Source organism: Theropithecus gelada, chromosome 14, assembly GCF_003255815.1.
Source record: "Theropithecus gelada isolate Dixy chromosome 14, Tgel_1.0, whole genome shotgun sequence".
Lineage (NCBI taxonomy): Eukaryota > Metazoa > Chordata > Mammalia > Primates > Cercopithecidae > Theropithecus > Theropithecus gelada.
In genome coordinates this window covers 100,022,270-100,047,456 of record NC_037682.1, presented here as the reverse complement: position 1 = coordinate 100,047,456, position 25,187 = coordinate 100,022,270, and the positions used below count along the sequence as shown (strand labels likewise).

The following is a 25,187-nucleotide window of genomic DNA, read 5'->3' as shown; positions in this document are numbered from 1 at the left end:
GTATACTTAAAAATGAGATGGTATATTTTGTTCTGTGTGTGTTTTTTAAGTGACTCACCATTAGTAGTATACCAGCTATGAACACACACTTATATCAGGGCAAGAACTATACGCAAGATCATGACCACTTCTCTCCTATATGTTTCTGTCCCAGTATGGGAATACTGACCTTAACCTTTAATACTGTGTCTCAGTGTTCAGTGCTCTGTGTGTCACTGCATTCCTTCAAATCAGCAATGTGTCTTATGTTGATTGCTAAGCTTTAATTCTCACGGGAGAATTATAATATCTTTCCTATTTTCCTGATTTTGTTACTGATTTTTCTTGGGATTCAAAATTTGGAAAAACAAAATTTCTCAAGAAATGCTGGAAAGGAAATCCCACTTGGAAACACTAACCAAAATGTTTGCAAACAAAATAAAGCAATAGATAAAATGGATCAGCTGAGGTTATACTAGGAGTATAAGATGATTTAACCTTAGAAAATCAAACAGTGTAGTTTACATTAACATTCAAGGAAAATAATCATCATCAGTAAACACAGATAAACTGTATAAATTCACCATCTGTAATAAAACCTCACAGCAACCTAGGGACAGAAAAGAACTTCTTTAATCTGATAAGGGAAATATACACATTAAAGAAAAAAATCAAACCCTGCAGCAAACAGTAAATTTAAAGGTAAACACTAACATTTTTATCTTTGACACGAGGCGTAGGACAGAATGTCCCAACATTCTACCGATGATTGTGCTAAAGAGAGGTCCTAGCCAGTAAAGGAAAAAAATAAAAAGCAAACAGTATGGGATTGGAATATGATCCAACAATTCCATTTCCACCATTACTCATAGATGATATGATTATATACATAGAAAATCCAAGAGAATCCAGATATATTTCTAGAAAGAATTAAAAGAGGTTACTGTGGTTACTGGATAGAAAAATCAATATGTAAAAACTAATTTTAATTCTAACAGTAATAATTAGGAAAAACTTATGAAAAAAAAAGTCCTTTATAAGAACATTAAAAAAATAAAGTGCTTAGGAATCAACGTAGTAAAACTATGCAAGATCTCTGCAAGGAAAACTAAAACTTAGCTGAGTGACATTAGGAACGGGGGGAAAATCCCTACCTGAAAGATTTAACCATAAATGAACACACTAATAAAAATGTCTGTCAACCAAAAAAACTCCATTAAGAGAATGAAGAGACAAGCCACAGAATCAGAAAAGATGTTAGCTAAGATGTTATGTAATCCAACAAATGATCAGTAGAAATATCAGCAAAGAATATGTACAGGCAATTCATCAAAGAGAAAATCATACTGACTAACAAGCATATACTAAAAAGTTTAATCTCCCTAATAATTAGTGAGGTACAAATTAAAATGAGACATACCATTTTAATCCCATCAAAATAACTATTTTATTTTGAAAATATCAAGTGAGGCAGCAAAATCACCCCTGGTTTTAAGAACCACTGCTTTTGGATCATACACAATGAAAGTATATATTTCTACATACTGTTGTACATAAAACTATGTATGCTGTACTTTTAATGGCAAAGGGATTTTTCAGAGGATAAATGTCTATTATGAGATCTCCTTACTTACCAAATTCTGAGTCATTATAATCTTTGTGGAAACTGACTCCACTATATTCATGCAAAATTCAGTTTGTTAAAATCTAGGCAAAAGAGCCTAAAACTCTGAAGAGGACTGAATTTATTTTAAAAATATGATAAACAAGTAAAAAACCTTTGCATTTAGGATACCAGGATCTTTGCACTTGTCATATTCTAGATCTTTTAGGCTAGAAATGTCAACTAGATCACTTTCTAGGCCCAAAGAAAGAACACTGATATTTGCCTTTTTGTCAGGAGGCGATTAAGAAACACTACTAGGATACTTAAACTGAGATGCAACATTATCAGACTGGCTGTGCGGTAGGCTCCCTGGTTCACACTGCATCGTCAGTTGCCTATCCTCCTCAGATTGGGAGCTTTAGATAGGCAGACTATGGCTGCCTTGCTCACTGCTTTCTCCTTAGGAACGAGTCCCATGCCTGGCACACAGAACACACAAATATTTGAATAAAGTGAATGAGTCTTAGTATATGCTTTTAGAATTATTTATTCAAAAACACTTTATAATAGATTCAGGTAACAGTAAAGTAATACAATCAATAGTACTAAAATAAATCTATAGAAAATAGATAATTTCATTAAGGTGCAATTAAAATACTTGAAATTGGGACACATCTCTATATTTCAAACCAATATACTGGCTTTCTACTTTTTAAAAGACTATTCTAGTCTTTAAGATGTCCAAAGTTTTTCCTCTTTGCTTTTATTTGCTTTGGACCATATTTAAATTTTTAACATTCCTAAGTGCATACATACATTTTAGGCATATACTATAACGACCAAGAGTTTTTTGTGAACCTACTGATTAGGTAGACACTTTGGGGAGGTATGACCTACACAAAGTAGGGTGGGAGGGCTATTATCTCCCTTAATCTGGACACAACTGTTCAAGCAGTCTATAATTTATTAGCTTCTCTAATAGCTTCACTATTTGGTTTTCATTGACCTTTTGAGCAACTGACTGGCAAACCCCAGATTTTTTTCACCTGAAATCTTTTCATGTTAGATATTGTCCATATTACACTTGTACTTATTTACTATCTTCTTGCCTTGGACAACTTATTTCTCCAAATTTTGATTTCTCCAGCAGTAAATTGGGATATCACTAATCTTGCAAGGCAAAGATCAGAGATGCTGCATATAATATGTGTCAGTGACTTAGCATACAACAAATATTCTATGATTAATATTTTCAAAATCTAACTACTCCTCATTTTTCCTTGGCAGTTTTCTAAGTCATTTGCAGAAAGTGTTCCAGCTTGCCAAACCTTTTTTTTTGAGACAGAGTCTCGCTCTGTTGCCCAGGCTGGAATGCAATGGCAACCCCGTCTCTACTAAAAATACAAAAAAAAATCTTTTATAATCTTAATTCTGTCATCTGTGAATTAGTTATTTCTCCTACGTCTGTGATCTGTATGTAAATTTGATAAACTTTTCAAAGCCATTGATTAGAATACTTGAACAGAATAGGAGCCTTATGGCATACCATGCAAGGCTAAAGAGCGGATTAATGATGTTATTCAAAGCTCTCTGGATGCATCAACTAGCAAGAATTAGCTACAAATTCATTTAACTATACTATTATCTAGTTGATAGTTTCTAATTCCACCGATGAAGACTTCAGGGCTTTCTTAAAGACATTCTAAGTTTACTGCGTTTCCTTGATTTACTATAGTAGTAAAAACTACCAATATATACCAAATATTCATTTAGGCAGCTTATAAGAAAAAGATACACCAAGGTAAGTTTGTAATTTGAAATGCAAAGTAATATTCTGAACAGTTCTCCAGAAATCAAACCAACAAATTTATAGTCCAAAAAGTTCTGGAGATTGGTTTTAGGGGAGGGGAATGTGAGGAGATCAAATATGAATGAGTGCCTGCCATTGGCAGTAAAAAGAAATGCCAACTCTTCCTAAGAAAAAAATTTATATAACCTTCAAGGTCCAAATACGAGGAGAAAGCTCAACCACCCATTTGTTAATCTCTGCAGCTGGGATGAACATTTTCCTAAGGATGGAGAAGAGATTATACTCACTAATACATGAGTCAGTAGTTTTACTTTCAGGTGGCTTTTTATCTGATGTTTATCTGATATGATGACAGTTGGGGGACAGAGAAATGTTCCACTTCTAGCTGTGTATCAAACTAGATACCTAAGCCCTTCCCTTCCAACAGAATACAGAGAAATGCTAGATAAAATGTAGAAAACATTCTTTTAAATACATACCAGAACTTACAAGAAAGTAAGGGGAAATCGTTATGGTCACAAATGAGGGGAATGAGGCCGGGTGTGGTGACTCACACCTGTAATCCCAGCACTTTGGGAGGCAGAGGCAGGTGGATCACGAGGTCAGGTGATCGAGACCATCCTGGCTAACACAGTGAAACTCCATCTCTACTAAAAATTCCAAAACTCAGTCAGGCATGTTGGCACACGTCTATAGTCCCAGCTACTCAGGAGGCTGAGGCAGGAGAATCGCTTGAACCCAGGAGGTGAAAGTTGCAGTGAGCTGACTCCAGCCTGGGTGACAGAGCAAGACTCTGTCTCAAAAAAAAAGGAAGGGAATGAAAAACCAGAGAGGTAAATATGTGAGCTGATGCTATAGCTGTCTTAGAACAATTTGCCAGTTCATTAACCCATGGCTTTTAGCTTCGACATCTATATGGGGACTAAAGAACCCAGGACTTGTCAAAGGCAGGCAGTGGGAATTAAATGTACCTCCTTCCACCCCTACCATAAAGGTGGGACACATGGAAGCGTATACTCTCAGTGAAAAAGGCATCAATCAAATATTCTGCCCACTAGCACAGGGAGATGAGGAAGTATGTCTGCCTTGGCCTGAGAAATCTCCTATCAGTAAGTTATGCTACACTTCAGGTATGGAAACCCTAAAGCCAAGAAATTTAAAATAAGAATGGGCATGTGTCAGCAACAGCCCTGGGAATATGACATAAACAGAGACTCACGATTCCCATAGATAAAGCCTTGCTGAAAATAAACTCAATTTTCAAAAAGACAAAAATGGATAAAGTCTATCAAATACAAAAATCAACAGATATAAACAGCAGGAACTAAATTTAATAGAACTATTAGAGTGACTATCAAGTACAGACATTTAAAATAATTAGTGACATAAAAAGAAAACATTAAAAAATGACATCAAGAAACAGAGATGTGAAAAAATGATGCATAATTAGAAATGAAAAACAATTTCTGAAAGAAGAATCCCAAGGGATAGGGTAAAAGAGATTATATACAGCTGACAAGAGAATTCATGAACTAGAAGGCAATATATGAAGGTATCACAGAAAGATAACATATATGGACAATACAGAAGGGCTTAAAAGATAAAGAGAATAGAATGAGAAGTTTCAATACACACTTAAAAAAATAGTAACTACACTGTGTTTTTGAAATTTGTTCTCCATAACAGCTTCATTATTTAGTAACACAGTGATCTTACTAGGAAAAATCCAAATCCATTTTTTTTTTTGAGACAGAGTTTTGCTCTTGTCACCCAGGCTACAGTTCAATGGCATGATTTTGGCTCATAGCAACCTCCACCTCCCAGGTTCAAGAGATTCTCCTGCCTCTGCCTTTCAAGTGGCTGGGATTATAGGTGCCCACCACCATGCCCGGCTAATTTTTGTATTTTTAGTAGAGATGGGGTTTCACCATACTGGCCAGGCTGGTCTCGAACTCCCGACCTTGTGATCCGCCCACCTCAGCCTCCCGAAGTGCCGGGATTACAGGCGTGAGCTGCTGTATCCAGCCCAAATAACCATTATTTCTAAAGAGTGAGAGCAGAGATGTTTCTTAAGACCATCAAAACATTTTTGAGTGGTGTGATTAAACCAAGTATTAAAACCAACATTCAAAAAAAACCCACAATAGTTCTCTTAGTTAAATATGAATCCCTATTTAAAGTATGTTGGCAGGTTAAAAATAAAGGCTAAAATATAATTTCTAAAGGCTGAATACAAGGGTAATTCATATGCTGAAGATCACACCCAAGCTTTCCATCCGGGGAAAAGTCGGCTGAGATTTTTGGGGTCCATGGCCTGCTGTATGAGCAGATTCACTTGTCCACCAACACTGAGCACAGTGCCTTCTTCCACTCCTTTCAGTTTCTCTTGTAGTCTCATTAAGACACGTTCAGCTACTTTGTTGAAACTCTGGTCAATATCACTAAGGACAAAAACACAAAAGTTTCAGTGAGGTGAACAGTTTAAAGGCCTTGGGAATAAGAAAATCTGAACAACTGGCAGGACCTTCTTAAAATACTGCTCACCTGAGATTTCTTTTGCATTCTTGGTCATCTGCATTCAGAGTAGGGTGAAGCTCAGTTTCATCTTCTGGCCTCTGCTGTAAATACAAAGCTTTCAAAGGATTCATGGTCCAGTCAAAGAGTGGATCATACAGAAGGACCTAAACAGAGAGAACATATGTATTAAAAGAACAATGTACATTTTAATCACATACTTAGAAACAGTAGAACCAGTATCATACAAATAACAGAGGCCAGTCATGTGGTAGATGATGGGGGAGGGGAACAAACATCATGCACGCTTCATGTTTCCTCGTGGAGGAAACTATCCTAGCATAATGCTCAAGCTTCTCCTTCAACCCTGAATTCATTCTTCTTCCATGGTTAGGGGTGACATCCCTTGACCCATGTTTCCCGACTGGATGAAACTAATCTATTAAAAGGAGATAAGCATTAGTCACTTTCTTTCCTTCTCTCTCTACTCTTAACCCTGGGTTAGGGTATTTGCTTTGTAGGGCCCAATTCTTCCTCAGCCAGGCTGTCTCAATATATAGATTGGGTTGTGGGGACTGGAGAGCATGAGCAAGCCTATTTGGACCTCACTCCTAAGCCATCTTCTCCAATAGTTTTATCAGTAACGAACCTGAAATTCTGATCTCTACCCTATTCCTATGGCTCTTTTTCTCTCAGTTCTAAATCTGGGTGGATCCAAAAAGGTATAATTTATTGAAACCTCCTCAAAACCCAAGGTTTGGTGCTGTGTTTAGAATCTTGAGATATATATTAGGTGTAGAATTAGGATACCAAAACAACTGACATGGCTAGAGCAAGTGGCTTTAGGTCTTAAATTTTAGAAAGTGAGGTCATGAGGAATCTGATATTGGCAGGTCAGAACAGCTAACTGCTCTGGTATTTATAAACACAGAACTTAAAAAAAAAATAGGCTTTGGCAAATGCTTACAAATCTTAGTAGTAAGTGGAGACAATACAAAGACTGATTCTACAGGGCATTCCAGTATTACAAGGTTGGAACACTTTTTTGCTGCTACCTGTACACAGTTTCTCAGTAAATCTGCAGGTTGGGACTATAAAATGTCTTTAGTAGATTTAGTTTCAGGACATGTACTATATTAGCAGAACCAAAATCTCTCTATTTTTTAATGCTGCTTTGAGTGTCCTCCAGGACCATTAAATACTGTGGAGAAACTGAGCTTGATTACATGTGGCTTGTTCGTATAAGTTCAAGGGTTCCTATGTGACTTCAAGTTGGGCATTGACATGGCTTTAGATTTCAGAGATCCAAACCAGTTTCACCCACAAAAGGAAAATATTAATATATTTTATTAATGAACTAATGAAAAGGAATGAAGGCCTCTAATATAGACTAGATGGTTTTCTTGGGTTGAAGTAGAAGAAAAATCCAAATTACTTCAAAACCAAGGGCTTGTGTCACAAGTCACACTTGGAAATATTAGAATTAAGGAGGAACTGGAATAAGTAAAAAATTATGCTTCAGTCTGACAATCAAGACAGAAGTGGCTGGAAACAGTAAAGGAATAGAGACTGATTAAGCGAGAGCAGGGTTTCTCTCAGCACTACTGTCATTTTGGATGGGATATTTCTTTGCTGTGGGGGCTAACTTGTACATTCTGGGGTGTTCACCAGCATCCCTGGCCTCTACCCAGTAGATGCCAATACTGTCCTCATCTCCCATCCCCAATTGTGACAACCAAAAATGCCTCCAGACATTGCCAACTGTCCTCTAGGGGACAAAATTGCTCTTGGCTAAGCATCATTGAGCTAGAGGGAGAGAGATATTTCCTTAGCAGAACATATAAAATCTTAAAGAGGACAGAATGGTCCATTGGGAAGAAAATGAAATCTTGAAGGCCAGGAGAGACAAATACACTGAGAGGAAAAGGGAAATACACCCAGGTCAAAGTGCTCTGAAGGAGGGGCTTAGGAAGCAGGGAGATCAGAACAGAAATAGTGACTGTGTCTCAATGAAATCTAAGAGAAGAAAATAAATGAATCCAAGAGAGGAGAGAAATGATGTCCCAGAGGACTGGGAACCTGGATGCTATTGAGAAGCACCCTCCTAAAGCTGGATGCTATTGAGAAGCACCCTCCTAAAGCTGAAGGCAGAAAGTGGTCTTACTGTGGTAAGATCACTGGGGAAGTTATTATTGAAGATTGGGACAATCACACCAAATGATTTTGGGAAATTCAGACAGATTTACAGAGGGAAGATCAGGTAGATGAGTGTAAAATACACAAAGCATTGGAGGGTGTGTTTAAAGGTGAGAGTTATTGTAGGTGGAGATGCAAATCACTTTTCAGACTCAAAACCCTCAGGAAATCCAAAGTCCTTACAATGGCAAAGGATCTGGCCACTGTCACTTCTCTAATTTGATCTCCTACCACTCTAAAAAGTGAAGTCCATAAGCAGTTTGCCATTAAACTAGTAAGATTTTTGAGGCCCTAAAAGAACTACCGTCTTCTGGTGAGTGTTAGGTAGGATAAAACTACTGGAAGAAACTCCCAACTCCACCTTAGCATAAAAATCCCTTCTGACTGAGACTAGGTAGAGTAAAATACTAAAGAATATGTTAAGCTGCTTTGACTCTTTAATTTGAAAAGTTTGGGTTTTTTTTTTTTTAATTGTTTTTTTTTTTTTAAAGACAGAGTCTTGCTCTTGTCGCCCAGGTTGGAGGGCAATGGCACGATTTCGGCTCACTATAACCTCCGCCTCCTGGGTTCAAGAGATTCTCCTGCCTCAGCCTCCTGAGAATTTGGGATTACAGGTGCCTGCCACCACACCCAGCTATTTTTTGTATTTTTATTAGAGATGGGGTTTCACCATGTTGGCCAAACTGGTCTCAAACTCCTAACCTCAGGTGATCCACCCGCCTCGGCCTCTCAAAATGCCGGGATTACAGGCGTGAGCCACCGCACCTGGCCTGGGCTGCTGCTTCTTACATGACAAGATAATATAACTTTAGAGTTTAATTTCGACATTATTGAGGCATCCATGTTATCATGTATTCTTTTTTAAAAATGTTACACATCATGCTTATTTTCTGTATCATGTATTCTTACTGCAGAACCAATGGCAAACTGTAACAAATGACAACATGTATGAACAGAATTTGAAATGGGTGAAAGAAAAAAGAAATGTATTTTTAACCTTGGGAATAGCACAGCCTTGTATTTAATTTTACCAACATATTACTGGGACCTATTTCAGCAAACTCTTCGTAGCAAAATCTGTATTACCATCTGAGGTCCAAAGGAGATCTATAAAGATGCCTCGGTTCATAAAGGTGCACACAGGACCACCCTGATGGACCATTACTCATCTTCCAAGGGATAAAGCCCCACCCTTATTGACCACAGGCTTAATGGTTAATGCCAATGAACTAAGACAGTTTTCATATCCTAGTTGTACAGTAGGAGAGATTTTTTAAAATACATATATTCCTGCCCCATCCCTAGAAACCTGGTTTGGATTTGATCAGCATCAATGTTTTTTAAAAGCAGTACAAGTAATACTAACATGCGGCAAGTCCAACATTATCAGGTTAAAGGAAGAAAAGCTGAGGAGTGGAAGAGGCAAGCCCATGCTGCACTCTACCTGCCATGTTTCCCTGGGGAGGCCACACTCCTGATTTCTTGTCTCATATACCCTTACCAGGTTGGTGAATGACTGGCATAGGTACTAACAGCACAGACACTGAAATTTGTCTGACTTCCTTTTTTTCTGCCCTGGATCAAGACAAGGCAGTGATCCTGATTACATGTGTTTGCTCTTGCAGGCCCAAACCCTATTCAGGTTCCTGAGAGTCCCAAGGTTAAGACAGCAGAGAGGTACTGAGGTAGCACCAGCAGTAAACTAGTTTGGCCCTCATTCCTAAGCCATGTTCCTCTAGTAACGATGCTGACAATTTGATCTCCGTTTGTCTGACTAATTAGTTCTGAACCTGGGCAGGGAAAAAGGAGATACCGATTTCCCTTAAGCCCTAATGGAAACCATTCTGAAGATAATACCACCACATGGAATATCTAAATGTCAAAGAGTTGATTTACGAATTGAAAACTAGAGACTACTTAACTTACAATGCTATAACATTCCAAGCAGCTCGAGGGGGCTGAAGGCATTTCTAAACCAGTATTTTTGGATGTGTGAAAAGGCTAAGTGTGCAATCTCCTCCCTTCTGCTGCCCAGCCACATCCCCCTATGTTAAAATTAAGCAGTGCTCTTCACATCAGTGGCTTCCCGATGAGGTACAGTCTACCTGGTAAAAAAAAAAAAAAAAAAAAAAAGTCTTCCTTATAAAATACTTTACCTCTACAATGGTTAACAGAGTTTCCTGAGAGTTTCTCATCACTTCCATGGTTTTCTCACAGCATCTAGAGTCAAACACATTATAAATACAGATTTTGTTACACACCAATGTTTTCAACATATCTTTATCTGTATACTCTCATGTGTAGTATGCTGAGCCTATGCTTGTTAATAATCTACAAATTTGTATCTCAAAATAGCATAATACCTGGCAGAGTGGGCTTTCATTAGATACCTGAAATGAATACAAGTATGTATTTGACTATTTTGCAAGCTTGGCATTTACAAGAATAACACAACACTACTACGAAAGATTTATTTCCGTCTTTGATTTTCTTTCCTTTTTCTTTTTTCTTTGCAACGGGATCTTGCTACATTGCCCTGGCTGGTCTCAAACTCCTGGGGCCAAGTCATCCTCCTGCCTCAGCCTCCCAAGTAGCTGGGATTACAGTCATGCACCACTGTGCTCAGCTCTCAGTCTTTGATTATTGTGGCAATTATTAGTTTACACTGACTTCAATCTGCCCCAATCTGAGTACACAGTCCTATGCTGAGAAAACTACAAGGAATTGCAAAGTTTTTTTTGTAGCACAGTGTTACACTGGAACACAAGCTCCTATAAATAAAAATGTAGTCTCTTCTATATCCCCAGTGATGAACATCCAATAGTAGTTCTGATCACTAAAAAGGAGTCAGCCAGGACAGAGGTGTTAAAAGTAAAGGTGGGATGCTTCCAGAGGAGGTTTGGAATAACAGTATGTATGTTACATGGGCTTAGGTCCCAGGTAGGTAGAAGGAAGGGGAACTATTATTGCTTTTACCCAGGGTCTTTTCCTTAGTATTGATAAGGGCTATGATTCCAGCATTAAATTCTATAATCTGTACAAATCTCTAACCCGTGTGTGTATATATATGTGTATATATATACACACACACACACACACACATACACACACACAAATTTTTTTTTAGAGACTGGGTCTCGCTGTATTGCCTAGGCTGGACTCAAACTCCTGGGCTCAAACAATCCTCCCACTTCAGCCTCCTGAGTAGCTGGGATTACAGGTGCAAAGAACCATGCCCAGCCCATGTAATTTTGACATCAAAAATTATTTCCCTCCTTTACTTTATATCACTTACCTTCTGAAGACACCTTCAACACCAGTGATGCCCATGCCATCCACAATATCTCTGGTGAGTCTAAAAGGAACTGTCTCAGGAGTAGGAAGGATTTTGCCCTGTTCAAAAGCAACACCTAAAGTAAAGAATACAGTGAAGTTAGGAGGTTTGGCAGCTAATTTACTTTCTTTCCAGTTAGAATGTGAACTTTACAAAGGCAACAAACCATTTGTTACCTATATTCTATGAATACTAGTACATACAATAGTTTATTTCTACTCTGGCTGCCTTCCTCCTCATCTTCTCTATGAGATCCACCTCAAATCCAAATAACATAACAACTTCTTGATGTAACTAGAGAAATCTAGGTTAAAGGGTGATTTTTAAAAATGAAGTAACTACTGGTACAATTTAAAATGGAGACGACATATTTATATTTAAAAAATGTTTAGGCTGGGCGCCGTGGCTCACACCTGTAATCCCAGCACCTTGAGAGGCCGAGAAGGCCTGATCACCTGAGGTCAGGAGTTAAGAGACCAGCCTGGCCAACATGGTGAAACCATGTCTCTACTAAAAATACAAAAATTAGCTGGGCATGGTGGCAGGCGCCTGTAATCCCAGTTACTCAGGAGGCTGATACAGGAGAATCACTTGAACCTGGGAGGTGGAGGACACAGTGAACTGAGATGGTGCCATTGCACTCCAGCCTGGGCAACAAGAGTGAAATTCCATCTCAAAAAAAAAAAAAAAAAAATTCATGAGACTTTATAATTATATGTTCACTTGGAGTTATAAGAAATCATACAGGAAAGATCATCCCATATGCCTTTTACCCATTTCACCCCAACTGTAATATCGTGCAAAACTATACTACTACTGACATCGATGAAGTCAAGATATACAATATTCCTATCATAAGGATCCTTCATACTGCCCTTTACGGCCACACCTATTTCCTTCCCATAGCCTATCACCCAGCCCCCCAACCCCCTATTTTTCTAGCAACCACTAATCTGTTCTCCATTTTTATAATTTTGTCATTTCAAGTATGTTATACAAATGCAAGTGGAATAATCATACAGTACGTAACCTTTTGGGAATAGCTTTTCACACTCTGCCTAATGCTCTGGAGATTCATCCAAATTGTTATGTTTATTAATAGTTCTGTTTCTTTTCATTGCTGAGTAGTATTTCAGGGCATGGATGTAACACAGTTTGTTTAAGCATTTGCCCACTGTAGGACATCTGGATTTTTCCGGTTCTTGGCTATTATGAATAAAGCTGCTATATACATTTGTAGTACATGGCCATTTTATGAGTAGATTTTGTTGTTAAGTTTTGCAAGTTCTTAAAGATTGTTCTTCTAGTATCAAGTCTAGGAACTCTGATTTGCCCTAGATGCTAAAGATTTCCTCTTAATTTTCTTCCTCTGTCACTCAGCTTGAGTAATTTCTACTGCTCTGTCTTCTGTTCACTGATCACTTCTTCTGTCTCCTCATTCTGCAGTTGAAATTTATTTTATTTACTATATTCTTCTGTTCTAAAATTTCCATCTGGTTCTCCTTTATATCTATTTCTATACTGAGACTAATTATTTCTGTGCTGAGACTTACTATATTTTCATTTGTTTCAAGCATGTTTATAATTGCTCCTTCAAGCGTTTTTATGATGGCTGCTTTAAAATCTTAGATAATTCAAACATCATTGTCATCTCAGTGTTGGCACCTACAGGTGGTCATTTTTCATTAAAGTTGAGACTTTCCTTGTTCCTGGTATGACTAATGATTTTCAATCGATGCCTACACCTTTTAGTTATTATGAGACTCAGGATCTTCCTTAAACTTCTGCTTTTGATGCCTTTGGGAGTCACCACCTTGTTACCGCTAGGTAAGGACAAAAGACTAGATTCCCCAATTGGCCTCCACTGACACTCAACAGGGAAAGAGTTTGCTATAGCTGAGTAGGACTGAAAGTCCAGGTTCCCCGGATATGTCCACGGACACCAAGGAATGAGTCAGAAAAAAGGAAAAAAAGGTTGGAAAATATAGACTAGCAGGTAACAGTATAGAGTGAGAAGGCCTAACATAGGGTTACTGGAGTCCCAGAAACAGGAAGGAACCTGGATGGACCCTATGGCATGACTATGACTAACAGAATGTGATGGCAGTGATACTGTGCAAGCTGCGGGCCTAGCCCTTAACTTCCACTTCCTCCCCCTTGGAGCCCCAAGATGCTGAATAGGTCCAGGACACTACTGTGGACAGAGAGGCCACATAGGAGTGCTGAAGCATCAGACATGTCAGTGAAGAAGCCATCATGAACTCTGGCCCCGCTGAGTCTTAAGATAACTCCAACCCCAGATGCTAACTGCATCTGCATGAGAGATCCTAAGTGAAAACTGCCCAGCTGAGCCCAGTCAACAGACTATGAGAGATAATAAATAAATAAATCAATAAATAAATTGTGATTTTAAGCTACTAAATTCTGGGGTGGTTTGTTATGCAGCAACAGGTAACCAAACAGATATACACAGAATAGTATACAAATCATCCAAGTGTGTGACTGAGATTTTTGCAAAGTAACAAATCCACATTAACAGAACGCACCAGCATTCCAGAGGCCCCCCTTCAGCCCCTTCTACCAGTCACTAACCACCTCTTTCAAAGAGTCACCACTAGCCTGATTTCTAATACTGTACATTAATTTTATCAGCCTTTGAATTTTATATAAATGGAATTATACATATGGACTCTTTTGTGTTGGAATCTTTCACTTAGCATTGTATTTGTGAGAGTCTTCCATATTGTGTGTTATTGTTCATTCAATCTCATTATATACAAAGAGAATATAAATATACAATTTGTTCATCCATTCTACCTATGAGGGATATCTGGATTGTTTCTAGTTAGGGGCTATTATGAATAGTGCTACTATAAACATTTTTAAACATATGTGTGCATTTCTGTTGGAGTGGAATTGGTGGGTCACAGGATATACATGAAGTCAGCTTTAGTGGATAATGCCAAACAATATTCCAAAGGGGTTGTACCAATTTACCCTTCTCATTTATAGATGCTTTTAGCACGACCTGAATGGACACAGGTTGGCATACTCCTACCTCTAATTTGCATCTTCCAGACCACTGCCCTTTCATTCTCAGATAAAGTCTCACTCCCCTGTTGAGATCCCCACCTTCTGGCTCTAACAAATCCCTCCCATCTTCATGTTTACTATGTAAACCTGTAAGGTTTTCTCTCACATTCACTGAATGTTGGCATGGACCTAGCTCACAATCTTCTCCTCTGTCCCAACTCTAGAATTCATTCTGGGGACAACCATATAATATCCATGACCATCTCTGTTCTAATGGAATTCAATTTCATTCTCTCTTAGCGAACCACTCATATGGGTTGCACTCCAGAAATGAGTCTCCTAAGACTGCACCCTCTTAGACATTGTAAATTGTACATTCCAATCAAAACCTCTTCTCCTTCGACCCCTTATTCTTACTAAACAGTCTCTGAATTTGACTGAGATTTCTAGTTTATTAGCCCTCTTCCTTCCCTAACTCAGCCCATGGGTAGAGAATAAGCTTGATTACTCTCATCAGCGCTTCAAATCTGTTTGTCCCCTTGTCCCTCCGCCACATCTACCATTTTAAACTACAACTTAAGCTCCAAGGATGTTGAGGACTGCTGGAAAATCATACAACAACCCTACTGGCTCCACTACAAATTTAGGATTGAAAGTGTCCCTTAAACTGCTTGGCATGTCTTATTTATTTATCCCTTTCTAGTCAGGTCTTGGTCTCATTTCCATGGTAAATTTTAGAATTTTATTGTTCTTTTAAGGCCAGTTAACATCCCTCCAATTCTTAGCAAATGAGCATGCTTTCTATTTCTCAGCGAAAACAGAATAGCAAATATAATTCCTTCATACTCCTTCCCCTCCAGCTTAAGACTTCCCTATTGGCATCACTTTTCCTCCTCTCAGCAGAAAAGCTAACATGCCTCCAATCTAAAGCCAATGCTACCAGACTTACGTACTTTATGATATCGCTTGCTATTTCAATTATCTTTTGTTTTTCTCCTGTATCTTCAATATCTAACATGTTTACACCTCTCCTATCTTAAAAAAGCAAGGACCAAAGGTGTCTCTCATCCCTGCAGCAAACTTCTCTGCCATCCTTCCCTTCCCTTCTAAACTTCTTATAGGAATATTCCACATTCTTTTTTTTTTTTTGAGACGGAGTCTTGCTCTATCGGCAGGCTGCAGTGCGGTGGCTTGATCTTGGCTCACTGCAACCTCTGCCTCCGAGGTTCAAGCAATTCTCCTGCCTCAGCCTCTCAAGTAGCTGGGACTACAGGCGCCCACCACCACACCAGGCTAATTTTTTGTATTTTAGTAGAGACGGGGTTTCACCATGTTGGCCAGGATGGTCTTGATCTTCTGACCTTGTGATCTGCGCCTGGCAGATTTCACATTCTTAATCTACACATCCCTAACTTCCATTCAGTCCTTGCCTTTTTACAGTATGGTTTCCTCCATTCTATCCAAAGGCAACTTCCAAGGCCTCTAAGATTGATTACTTGTTAAATTCAGAGGTCTATTTTCAGCATTCATCCTCTCTGACCTTTCTGTATCAGATACTATTGAGCACTATTTCTTTCATAAAATACTTTCCCCTCTTGCCTTCCAAGATCCTGACTTCCTAGTTTTCAAGACTTGCGTACTTCTCAATTTTTTTCTGGCTCAGCCTTTCCAAGGCTCACTTTCCTTATGAGTTCATCTTTAGGTCTCTTTATCGAGGATGATGTGTAAGATCAGAACCTCCTCTAGCCCAACGACTTCAACAGAAATCTATTTGCTGAAGATTCTGGATCTCCGTCATTACATTCACACTCCTTTCTTTCTTATATATTAAACTGTCCATTCCACCTATAAATCCCATTAATACTTCAAAATAATGCGCAAAACCAAATTCATCGCTTTCTTATTATTTACAAAACTTGATATACTCCTTAGCTAGAAGCTTCAGTTATCCGGGAGCCTCACTCTCCCACTATTTCCTCATTTAGTATCACTGGTACAGTTTACTACAAAAATGTCCCTCAAATCCAATCTTCTGGTTTCTACAACTTTAGTAAAAATCTTCATCATTTCTCTGCTAACCTATTATAATATCCCTGAATTTTTCTTCCTGTTGCCAATACCACTCCCCAAAGTGCTCCTAAAATTATCTTTCTGAAAATAAAATATGATTATGTCCTTCATTTATTTCCTATGGGTTAACGCACTGAAGCTGAAACTCCTCAGCCTGACTTTTTACAGTCCAGTACCAATCTCTCGCTCAAGCGACTCAACTACAAGCATACTTCACTCCAGACACATTTAATGTCTCACCACTCCCACAACATGCTACATCTTAAAATTACTCCTTGTTTTGGTGGAATAGCCCTGATTCCTTCTTCTGAATCTGCTCTATCTTCTGTCTGAATTATGCTTCCTTTCTTTCTTGAAGACCAGGCTCAAACGTCACCTCATCTATTAAGTTTCACTCAGTATCCCAGGCAGAGTTAACTGTTTCTTCCAGCACAACTGTTTATGCTGAAAACAAAAAAACACCAATATTTACTGCTTTGATGTATCTGTCTCTCTTATATTTGTAATATCTTGGTAGGCAAACAACATTCCATGATGACCAAATATTTATTAAAAAGAATAAAGATACATAGATTTGATTACTTACCCAAATCTATATGTACAAGTTCTGCTGACTGCTCATTTATCAAGATATTCTGTACATGTCTATCACCAAGTCCAAGTATGTAACCAACTGGAAAAAAAACAAAAAAAAACGAACAATCTGAAATCACTGATTCCATCTCTTTCTAATATACAGCCATAATTTCAATTAAGACCACTGACTTGGTATAATCTTTAAGTAGTTTAGGATTTTTAGCCTACTTAAATGATGTGCATAACTGGCCATATTGAGTTTAACTCAAATCTTACCAGCTATTTTAATGCATACTGCATTTTACAAATCCTAGATGATTTGCTAAAAAAATTTGCTTACTAATAGGCACACATTTTAAAATATTAGTACTTAACAAATTATTGTGGCTAAAGTTGAGACCCATTATTTACCTGGGCCAAAACAGTGCATTATATGTACTCAAATTTTTACTGAACATACTTATAAGAAGTCTATGGATAAACTCTTCACTCTTCAGTGAAACTTTCTTCTCCTTGATGAACTATATTTAACACAAATTAACCATTAATTCATTTCATTTCACCAGGTATATATCCCCCCAAAAAACTGCATTTCTGTATTTCAGACAGATGATGACATCTGATGGGAGAGAAATCACATGGCATTACAAAAAAAACACTGGGTAGGGAGTCGGAATGATTGGATATCTGGCTCACTCTGTCATTAACTAGGCCTACTTTCTTGTTTATAAACTAGTTGTATCTGATTAGTGATTCTCTGTGTAGAAGACAGTTTCACAATTACCTGGGAACTCTTTCAAAACATACAAGCCCTGCCTTCCTGGGATATAGTACATAAGTGATGAGTCATCTTTAGTTTAAAAAAAAGAAACAATAGATTAAATGATCTCTAATGTTTCCATTAGTTCTCATGCTCTGGGATTTTGTTAACCATACTATCTACCTATTCTAATTTCTTAGGGGAAAAAAGTCAAAATATATATTGTATACAAAATATTTAAATATATCTCATGATTTCTATTCTGAAAACAAAATTCTATTAATATTAATCACTAGGTGATAATATTTAGAGTTATTTTAGAGGTTATATGCAAAAGAACAAAAATAATTAAAGGAAGTAAGTTATCACAGGTTTTATTATTTTCCAAAGAAAGTCTCAGGAAATAATACATTGAGGAGAGAAAATACGCCACATTAACTATAAAACGAAGAAGAAAACCCTGTCTTTTTATTATTTATCAAAGTACGAGAATTCTCTTCACATAAGTTATAAAAAGGTAGATGCTAAGAATTAGGATGAACAAGAAACATAGTGATTTAATAATGAAGATGGTTTGGTTACTAACTACATCATCACTATCATCCCCCTGCAACTCAGAATGTAAAAAAAGTGCTGAATCAAACAAAAATAAAACCTGCCAAACAACGAAGTGCTGAATCTACTGTATGTACAAGATTACCAATAGAAGACGTGGCTACACTGCGCGTATAAGCCAATCGCTTCTCAAACCAAATAGCTGGATCCAAGAATTTTTCCATGCAGAAGTAACGGAAAACTGGTTGAAAATTTTGGCAAACATCCATGAAGACTTCATATTTATCTTCAAAAGACTTTTTTTGCACCTCCTTTAAATAGAGCATATATATAATTATTTTTCAATATTGTGTTTGATTAAACTAATATCCACATTTTTATATAAAAATATGACAGATATAAGGGCAATAAAGATGAACAGGATACATTACCTACAAGAAGCTAACAGTCTGGACAGGGAACCAATCAATTACAAGTGATAATCCCTTTAGGATTTCCGTTATTAATCGTTGGGGAAGGAAGCACACCTACGGTGACTGTTATTTGTTTTGATTAAATTCTAATTTGAATAATCCTGTAATCTTAAGCAGAAGCAAAGACAGAAACACCTCAGTAGTTCCAGTAGCTCAGATGGCATCACAACATTGGGTTGCGACAGAAAACAGGAAAAGGGAGAGAACAGAGGAATCGATGGCAGGTGACATGACTCAGATCTCTATCCTCCAACATATTCTTGCTGTAAAATACTACCTGAAGCAAAGCTTACCGACTTCAACTCCCTCCCATCTATATGCTGATGATTTCTAAATCTGAATGTTTGGCCCAGATATCTTTATTAAGCTTTAGCTTAATGTGCTTCTCCAGCTGCCCATCCAACATCTTCACTTGGATCACTTCCAAATCCAAACAAATACTTCTTCATCTCTGGCAAACTTTAGTCACCTCTTCTATTCTTCCATTCAGTAAAGAGCTTCACCATCTACACAGCTGCCCCAGCCAGAAAACTGGGAGGCACTGGCTACTCCTTTTCTCCAACAATTTTTATTATTTTTATTTATTTTATTTTATTTTTGAGACAGGGTGACAGGGTCTCCGTCACCTGGACTGGAGTGCAGGGGTGTGATCACAGCTCATTGCAACTTTGGCCCCTGGGCTCAAGCAATCCTTCCACCTTAGCCTCTTGAGTAGCTGGGATTACAGGCACGTGCCACCACTACCTGGCTGACTTTTTATTTTTTGTAGAGATGGGGTCTAACTATATTTCCCAGGCAGTTTTAAACTCCTGGGCTCAAGCAATCCTCCTGCCTTGGTCTCCTTAAGTGCTGGGATTACAGGCATGCGCTACCACACCTGCCCCCCAACCTTATTTTTAATCAGCAGTCAAATCCTGTGAATTCTGTCTCCTTCATATTTCTCATCTCTACCCACGATTCTCCCTTCCTACTGCTATTCATCTCAGTTCAGACCATCTCATGCCTCCAGTCTGCATTCTCAAAAATAGAACCCACAGTGCTGTCGGAATTTCTTTCTAAAATGCAAGTCTGATATTATTATCCTTTAGGGTCTCATAAGACCTATAGCATAAATTGCAAACTCCTTTGCATTTCATAAAGCAACACTCTATCTTTTGACCAACAACTACTGCTCCAATCTCATCTTTTCTTCCTCAAACACTAAACCTATGCTTATGTTGTCTGTGCCTGCTCATGCCTCTTCTCCTTTGCTTATATGCTCCTTCTGTCTGAAAAACAACTCATTTACAAAACTTGGTTCACACACACTTTCCTCTGTGAAGCATTTCTTGGATCTACTTATCTCTATTCTCCCCACCCCAGGCAGAACTAAGCACTTCCTTCTCCATACCTACACTGTACCCTGTGTGCCAGGTACAGATTTCCATCACAACACCTATAGCACTTACCACATATTTTTAAAAACATGTCACAGAAAGCACAATAAAACGAAAAGTAAATGGATTTTGGATTTAGACAAGGCTCAAATCCTTGCTCTGTTTATTAGCTCACTGGCTTTGGGAAAGTTCTCTGAACTTCTCATTTTAAAATGGGGATAAGGATCATGATGATTAGTCATACTATTTGTGAAGTCTGAAGTCAGCACAGTACCTGGTAGATAGAAAGCATACAATAAATGTTTCTGATTCTGTGAATGAGTATCAGACTAGATGGCCAATGTGACACTGTAAATGTCTTAGAAGGTTTTCTATTTCAATTTCATAAAAAATTACTTCATACTCTTGTTGTTGTTGTTTTAGTGTGTGTCTGTTTTTTAGAGAGGGGGTCTTGCTCTGTTGCCAAGGCTGGCCTCAAAATCCTGGGCTCAAGTGATCCCACAGACTCAGCCTCTCAAGTGGCTGGGATTACAGGTGCATGCCATCGTGCCTGGCATTTTAGTGTTTTGTTTGTTAAAAATTAGTTTATTCCCAAATTGAAAACAAATCAGCACACATTGAATAACCTTTACATTTCTTATCTGACAAGGGATGACATACGTAGTTTATAAAATCCTTCCTTTTTCACTCACACACTTTCATTCTGATGAGTTTACTTTCTTTTACTTATTATCTTTGACAATTACCTGATGAAATTTAAGTTTTTTTGTATTCTACAATATCTGATAGCTGTCAGCTTTAATAAGCCATTAAATAATCTTGCAATAAGCTTTAATTTTGGGTGTCACTCACCATCATTTTCTTTTGGCATTGAAAGGCACTGAAATCATTTGGCCTGTATCTTTTATGAGCACCATCTTCATTGTTAACAAGAAATTCACCAATAGGGATAGTTCCTGTACACCATTCAAGAACACCACTTCGCTGAGAGAGGGGAACCACCTGGAGTTACAGATTAAATACCTTTTAATTTTAAAAGGCCATTAAAGAGCATCTGATGATCATTCAACTATCAGAGTCAGTGCAAAGCATTTTTTTCAAGTTGTATTAATATTTCTCTGTCCATAGAAGACAAAGCTCCTTGGAGGAAACCAACCGGAAATAAACTTAAGCTCAAAGAATGTAATTTTCCAGTCAGCTGCCTAGATGTTTGTGAGCCTGCCCATCACTCAATCCCCACGATTCTCTGAGAGGTCACTCCTGTTAATTATACTCACCATCATCTGTCATTAATCCATACTTAGTTTGTCTAGTTAGGAGAGGAATTAACTGCTTTCCTTACCATTTTAATATCAATTAAAGTTGGGGAGCTTCACTTGGAAATTATTACCCCTGAATGTGATCTCAATTTTAGTGTAACTTCATTACTGAAATTACATGTACTCTTGCTTTACAGTGTTATTATCTTCACAGAGAGAAAATGTACTCCTAAATACAAAATAAGCAATTTTACAAGGAAATTTTTAAAAATTATAAGCATACATAAAGTGTAGAAAATGATATTAACAGATACACTTTTATCCATTAAACAGCCATATCAAATCTAGGATTTTCTGACATTTGCTGGGGAAGAGATGAAGCTCCCCGTTGTGTGCTTCACTGACCCCAAGTCCCTCCCCACCGTCAAGACGACATTAGCTGGTTTATCATGGTCATGTATTTTTTGGTATACTTTTATTTCAAAGCTATATGTACACAAATAGTTGTAAGTATTAAGTGAAATTATGATACTATATGTAAACTTCTATAATTTGGTTTTTTATTCAATACTATTTTATCCTAACTATGTGAGCATATTTAACTCTGTATCATTCAACAGCTATATACTACATAAATACACCACAATTATCCAGTCTGCATTTACATTGTTTCCACATTTCCATGAAATATTGCTGCAATAAAATAAACTACTCCTGAACATATTTCATTTTCTCTAAGCAGCAGTGTCCAATCTTTTGGATTCCCTGAGACACACTGAAAGAATTGTCTTGGGCCATACATAAAATATGCCAACACTAACGATTGCTGATGAGCTAAAAAAGAAAAAAAAAAAATGCAAAACAAAATCTCATGATCCTTTTTGTTCTAATTAACATTATTATATTCATTTTCTCAGCTGGTCACTCGTCTTTATGGTGTCTTTAATTCTATACATTTTTTAATTTTAATTTTCTCACATACGTTGAACTGTTTTGTGTCTTAAGGAAGCATTTGATTAATTTATTAACATATATTTGTTGGGGGTGTATTATGTGTTACACACAGGGCTAGGGCACTGAAAACAGACTGGCAAAAAGGCAGATGAAGACTATGCCCTCATAAAGTTTCATTCTGGTGAGGAACATATATCCTAATAAACATTTCATGATATTAGATAATAAGTATAAGAGAACAAAACATAAGTTTAAAAAAGAGAGAAAGTGGGTAATGGCAACATGCTTGGAGGCCTTTCTGAGGGTAACACTGGAGCAGAAGCCTGAATGAAGGGAGTGACTGATGTGAAGATCTGAGGGAAAAGCATTCCAGGCAGAAGCAGAAAAGCCCTGAGGCAGAAACAAATTGGTGTGTCTAAGCTATTGCAAAAGACCAGGTAAGTTAAGTGGAGATGACTCATCTATACAAGCAGAAAGTGAGAGGAGTATAAGGAGACTGGCAGATAAGGCTGGAGGGAGAACAGCAGAGGCAGATGACTTAGAGAGCTGTCATTCAGGGACAGTGTGAACTCATCTGGGGTTCTGAACAGGAAAATGGAATACGGCTGGCCCTCTGCATCCGCAGATTCAACCAACTGTGGATCAAAAATATTCACCAAAAAACCCTCAATAAAAACAATACAATAAAACACAGATTTTAAAAACCAATACAGTACAACAACTACTTACATAGCATTTACACTATATAAGGTATTTTAAGTAACCCTGAGATGATTTACAGTACATGGGAGAAGGTGCATAGGTTACAGGCAAATGCTACATACACCACTGTATATAAGGGACTTGATTTTAGTATCCACAGGGGGCTCTGGAAACAATCCCCCACAGATACCGAATGATAACAGTACTCTGTCTTAGATACTTTTAAAAGGATCACTCTAACAGTTATGAATAAAACTAGCTTTTGAAAACCAAGAGCAGAAGTAAACTGTTGGTTTGAACGCTAGTATCTACAGAGATGTGACTGTAGAAGTAGGGTGGTAATAGCAGGGGTGGTAAAAAGTGACCTGCCTGGAAGTTGACCAATAGGACTTGCTGATGGAATAGACGAGACTTGAGAGAAACAAGAGTTTAAAATGACTCCCATTACTTGGTGACATTTAGGAATTTTTGTGAATTGTTTTAGGAGTGATGACAGTATTGTGATAATGGTTTTTTAAAACAGACATTATCTTATAGCTCTACACACTGAAATGCTTACAGATGAAATGATATGACATCTTGCTTTAAAATAATATTGGAAGGAAGTTGGTGGAAGGAGAAATGGAACAAAATTGCCCATGAGTTGGTAACTGCTGAAGCTGAGTGACGAGTACAAGGGGGTTCATGATGTCTCCTTTTGTATGTTTGAAATTTTCCATAATAATAAAAAAAGAAAATAAAGCCTCTAGGTTTCAGTCTGAGCAACCAAGTGAAGGTGGTGCCATCTCTAACAATACACTTTGCATTTTAATTATGTTTATTATGTTTATCTTCCCTATTAGAATGTGAACACCTTAAGGACCAGGGCGATGTTTTACTGCTTCTATAGACCTAGCACTCACTAGAGTATCTAACCCAACATAGGCATATAAATTCACATTTATTGAACAAACGAATGATCTCATGGCCTTTCTGACTTCCCTTCCTGCCTGAGTATTCTACATTGCCCTCTCCCCTGCTCTTTGACTTTGAGTTAGCTGTGACCCTTGATGCTTGATCACATTAACATTCTTGCAGTGTAGTGTACTCTGTCTAAAGTCTCTTTTACATTGATTACTTTCTTATCTAGTTCGGAGGGGGGGAATCAAACCCTTATTTTTTGTTGAGAGATTGATGTAGAAAGGAATAGGTTAGCTTTTTTCTGCCTCAGCTTAGAGTCTCAACTGTGATGTTGGTTGTTGGAGAAAGAGCTGAATTTGAATTTCAAAAAGCAAATGACAGTGTTTTCTCTGGTACTAAAGATTCTCTGTAAAATTTCAATTGGGTATCTGGGTATTTTGTGTAAATACCACAAAAAAGGACTGATGACTATTTCCTCAGTTCTCTCAAAATACACAGCTGATACCATCCTAGATACACAGAAATGAAGTTAATTCATTATATTCAGTGAATGCCTTAAGATATTATGGCTTCTCTCCCCAGAACCATGACTGAGATGGAGGCTCTGAAATATGCATGACAAGGAATAAAAATTATTTATTGGCACAAGGCAGGATGATCAGGTTAAATACAAAGCTCCTTTCAGCACTTACATATTGGAGACTTGCCTTTTAGAAAACAAATCCTCTGACACCTAAGAATTTAGGCTTGTTCAGTATACTTTGTAACAATGCACAGTTTTGGTGGAGAAAAATGGGGTCAGCCACCCTAATTCTGGTTAATGTTAAGGGTATGTCTGAGTTATCAACATATACAATAAGAACTGTCTTCATTTCCATCTGATTCTCTGACAAGAGATATCTGGCATGCCTCAATATACAAGTCTCTCCTTTTGAGGTTGCACAATAGCACAAGGTTTGTATACCAAGATTTAGTTCCAGGTAGTCAATGTTTGCTCTTGGTGACACAATGACCACAGAAGACCTGAATCTCAGGATTGGGAATGACTCTACAGATGACTGGACTGGGTAGACTACTTCGCTGTAGTCTA

General features: G+C 37.7%; 1 protein-coding gene across 2 annotated transcripts in view; it reads right to left on the bottom strand.

Annotated features, from left to right (window-relative positions):
• Positions 1 to 2,114: 2,114 nt before the first annotated feature.
• ATM (ATM serine/threonine kinase) overlaps positions 2,115 to 25,187 on the bottom strand; it is a 135,072-nt gene continuing 111,999 nt past the window's right edge. Inside the window, exons 57-63 of one of the 2 annotated variants that reach the window (XM_025357030.1) lie at positions 21,135 to 21,284; positions 18,579 to 18,744; positions 17,129 to 17,215; positions 11,401 to 11,515; positions 10,262 to 10,325; positions 5,940 to 6,076; positions 2,115 to 5,836 (exon numbers count right to left, since the gene is read on the bottom strand). In XM_025357030.1, coding sequence (XP_025212815.1) covers positions 5,653 to 5,836; positions 5,940 to 6,076; positions 10,262 to 10,325; positions 11,401 to 11,515; positions 17,129 to 17,215; positions 18,579 to 18,744; positions 21,135 to 21,284 — 903 coding nt within the window. In that variant the 3' untranslated portion in view covers positions 2,115 to 5,652. The remainder of the gene's footprint in view (positions 5,837 to 5,939; positions 6,077 to 10,261; positions 10,326 to 11,400; positions 11,516 to 17,128; positions 17,216 to 18,578; positions 18,745 to 21,134; positions 21,285 to 25,187) is intronic. The other variant, XM_025357031.1, reaches the window with a different exon arrangement.